The 2,500-nt window shown below is 45.2% G+C and overlaps 1 protein-coding gene across 2 annotated transcripts in view; it reads left to right on the forward strand.

Moving 5' to 3' along the window:
• LOC107552421 (cingulin-like protein 1) overlaps positions 1-2,500 on the forward strand; it is a 22,214-nt gene that overhangs the window by 584 nt on the left and 19,130 nt on the right. For both annotated transcript variants that reach the window (XM_016234287.1, XM_016234288.1), the window contains exons 2-4: positions 443-1,195; positions 1,285-1,379; positions 2,043-2,130. In XM_016234287.1, the coding sequence (XP_016089773.1) occupies positions 443-1,195; positions 1,285-1,379; positions 2,043-2,130 (936 nt within the window). The remainder of the gene's footprint in view (positions 1-442; positions 1,196-1,284; positions 1,380-2,042; positions 2,131-2,500) is intronic.

Raw genomic sequence — 2,500 nt, forward strand, 5'->3', positions numbered from 1 at the left:
TGCGTGTTTTGTATATATGTGTGTGTGTGTGTGTGTGTGTGTGTGTGTGTGTGTGTGTGTGTGTGTGTGTGTTTGTCTATGTAATGTCCCCATTTAGATAGCTAAGTAAACGTGTGTGTGTGTGTGTGTGTCTGTACCTACTTAATAATATTTCAGAGACAAATGTGTACTCAGAAGTGAGCTAAACCTGATAAAACCTCCTTCTCATTTGTAAAAGTGAGGTAAATAAATGTATATTTAATTGTAAAAATGCAGAAGGTTTTCTGTTAGGCTGAGGTAGTTTTTATAACTAGCGGTATATAAGAACAATAGCATTCAGAGAGCCAAGTGAGCGTCATCATTCTCTGTGTGTCTGCTCTAAACACTCATTGTTTCTCACGCTGATGTCATTCGCTGTCAGGATTCTCCTTCAGTCTGGACTGAGTCAGTGATTGTTTTCTAGATGGAGCTGTCTGGCGCTCATGATGGACGATCTCAGTCTGACCCTGTTCAAGCATCTCAGGGTGATGATGATTCGGGATCGTTTGGGGTGAAAGTCCAGGTCCAGGGCATCGCCGGCCAGCCGTACGTGGTCCTGAACGCTCAGGGGAGGTGCGCACCATGTTCTCCGGAGTATCCCGACGTCTTCCTCACCGACCATCAGCGGCAGGAGTTTGTGTCCAATATGAGTGGCAGCGCTTCAAGCACTCAAACTCCTCGACTGGATCATTACAGATCTCTGAGAGCCTTCAAGAACCCGTCGGCCCAGCTGCTGAACTACCAGAGGAAGCCTGAGATCCTGAGAGCCTGCGATCCCAGAAACCACCGCGGCTGGTGCAGCAGCCCTTCCTCACCCGTGATGGTGAAGAGAGCCAGGATCCCCGTGCCGGGAGTCCAGGAGCCGTCGGTGGAGAGCGTCCCCTACCAGCCGTCTCATATCATCTGCAGGATGTCTGGAGCCGCCTCAGAGATACACGACACCAGGACGGACCACGCAGAATCCCCTCGGACCGGCCGAGTCGCTCACCGCAGCAGAATCGGACCTGAGGAGAAGAGGCGCTCCAGAAGTCTGGAGTCCAGATCGGACGGGACAGGGATTGGAACGGAAGTTGGCGGCTTCACGCAGACAGATGTGTCAGAGGTCACAGGGGTCAGAGCCACATCTGCAGGGCAGCAGGAGAGGTCAGAGATCAAAGAAGAGAACGGAAGCGGACAGGTAGAGACGACACAAGCACACACGAGTCATTTGATTGTGTTCGATTCATCTGAACTGATTCATGAGTCATTATGTCACGTGTCTCTAAGGCCACACCTGATCTCCTGAAAGGACAGCGAGAGCTTCCGGATCAGCCCGATGAGGAAACCGCTAAACTTTTGATGGTTAACTACCTGAAAGATGGGTGAGAACGAACCGTAGATCCTGTTCATTCAGCTGCTTTAGTGTGTGAGTGTGTTTTATGTACATGAGAAACACATGTTATTCTCTGAAATCAAATACTGTAGAATACGAATATGGTAATCATTCAGCATTATGCTACATGCCATATATTAGATATTATGATAAAAAAGTCTCATGCTTTCCTGGAATCTCTTGATGAACGTCCCAGAAAGCACTGCTCCTCCTCATTCTTCTCATAGTGACGTGTTTGTTCAGCTGGATGACTGTAGATGCGCTTCAGACTCTGTTCGTCTTCCATCTCAGCACATCAGATGAACCTGAAGGAAAACTAAGTTTATTCCTGAACCTGAGGAACCAGAGCGATGATTTTGAACTAAAACCGGTAGTTCAGCTGAATCGTCATTATTTACGCGCCCTCATGTCGCTCCAAACCTGCATGACTTTATTTGTTCTGCCTCAGAAGAAATAAACACAGATATGCTGAAGCTTCAGAAAAAGTGTCACTGCAGCTCTTCCAAAGTCATACGAGCTTTCTGTCACTCAAATGAAGTTATTATTCAGCTGGTTTGGAGTGACGCGTGAGTAAATGCTGGTGTAAGTGATTGATTGATGCTGATCAGACTGCCGTGACTTTAGCTGTGTCTCTGCGGCTGGTTTCCCTCAGGTCCTGTGAGGGTGAAGCCGTTATCAGGCAGAAGGTGGAGCTGATGTTTGAAAAGATCCACATGCTGAAGTTCACAACACTGGAGGAGGTGAGCGGACATTTACCACAGTAACCCTAAGCTTCCATCAAAGTACCGTAGTACATCAAACTGCAGCTGTTCTTACTGAATTCGGGATCTGCTGCAAACTGTGTTTGTTTCTTGTTTTGAAAAATGAACTTTCCACAGTTTCGTTGTAGTAACTATAACTGCTGGTACTTGGACACTAATATGGAGGCATTTAACATTATTAAATTTAACTACATTAAATAAAAATATATTGAAATCATTAAAAACATAATGGCATATTGCAATAAGTATGATTAAATGTAAGCATGAATTTAAAAAAAGGTGTGAAATACATTTATTTATTTATGAAAATTGAAAAAGGACATGAAATTTCTTCATTTCAATATATAAT

Source organism: Sinocyclocheilus grahami, unplaced genomic scaffold, assembly GCF_001515645.1.
Source record: "Sinocyclocheilus grahami isolate Dianchi unplaced genomic scaffold, SAMN03320097.WGS_v1.1 scaffold450.1, whole genome shotgun sequence".
In the NCBI taxonomy this organism is placed as follows: Eukaryota; Metazoa; Chordata; class Actinopteri; order Cypriniformes; family Cyprinidae; genus Sinocyclocheilus; species Sinocyclocheilus grahami.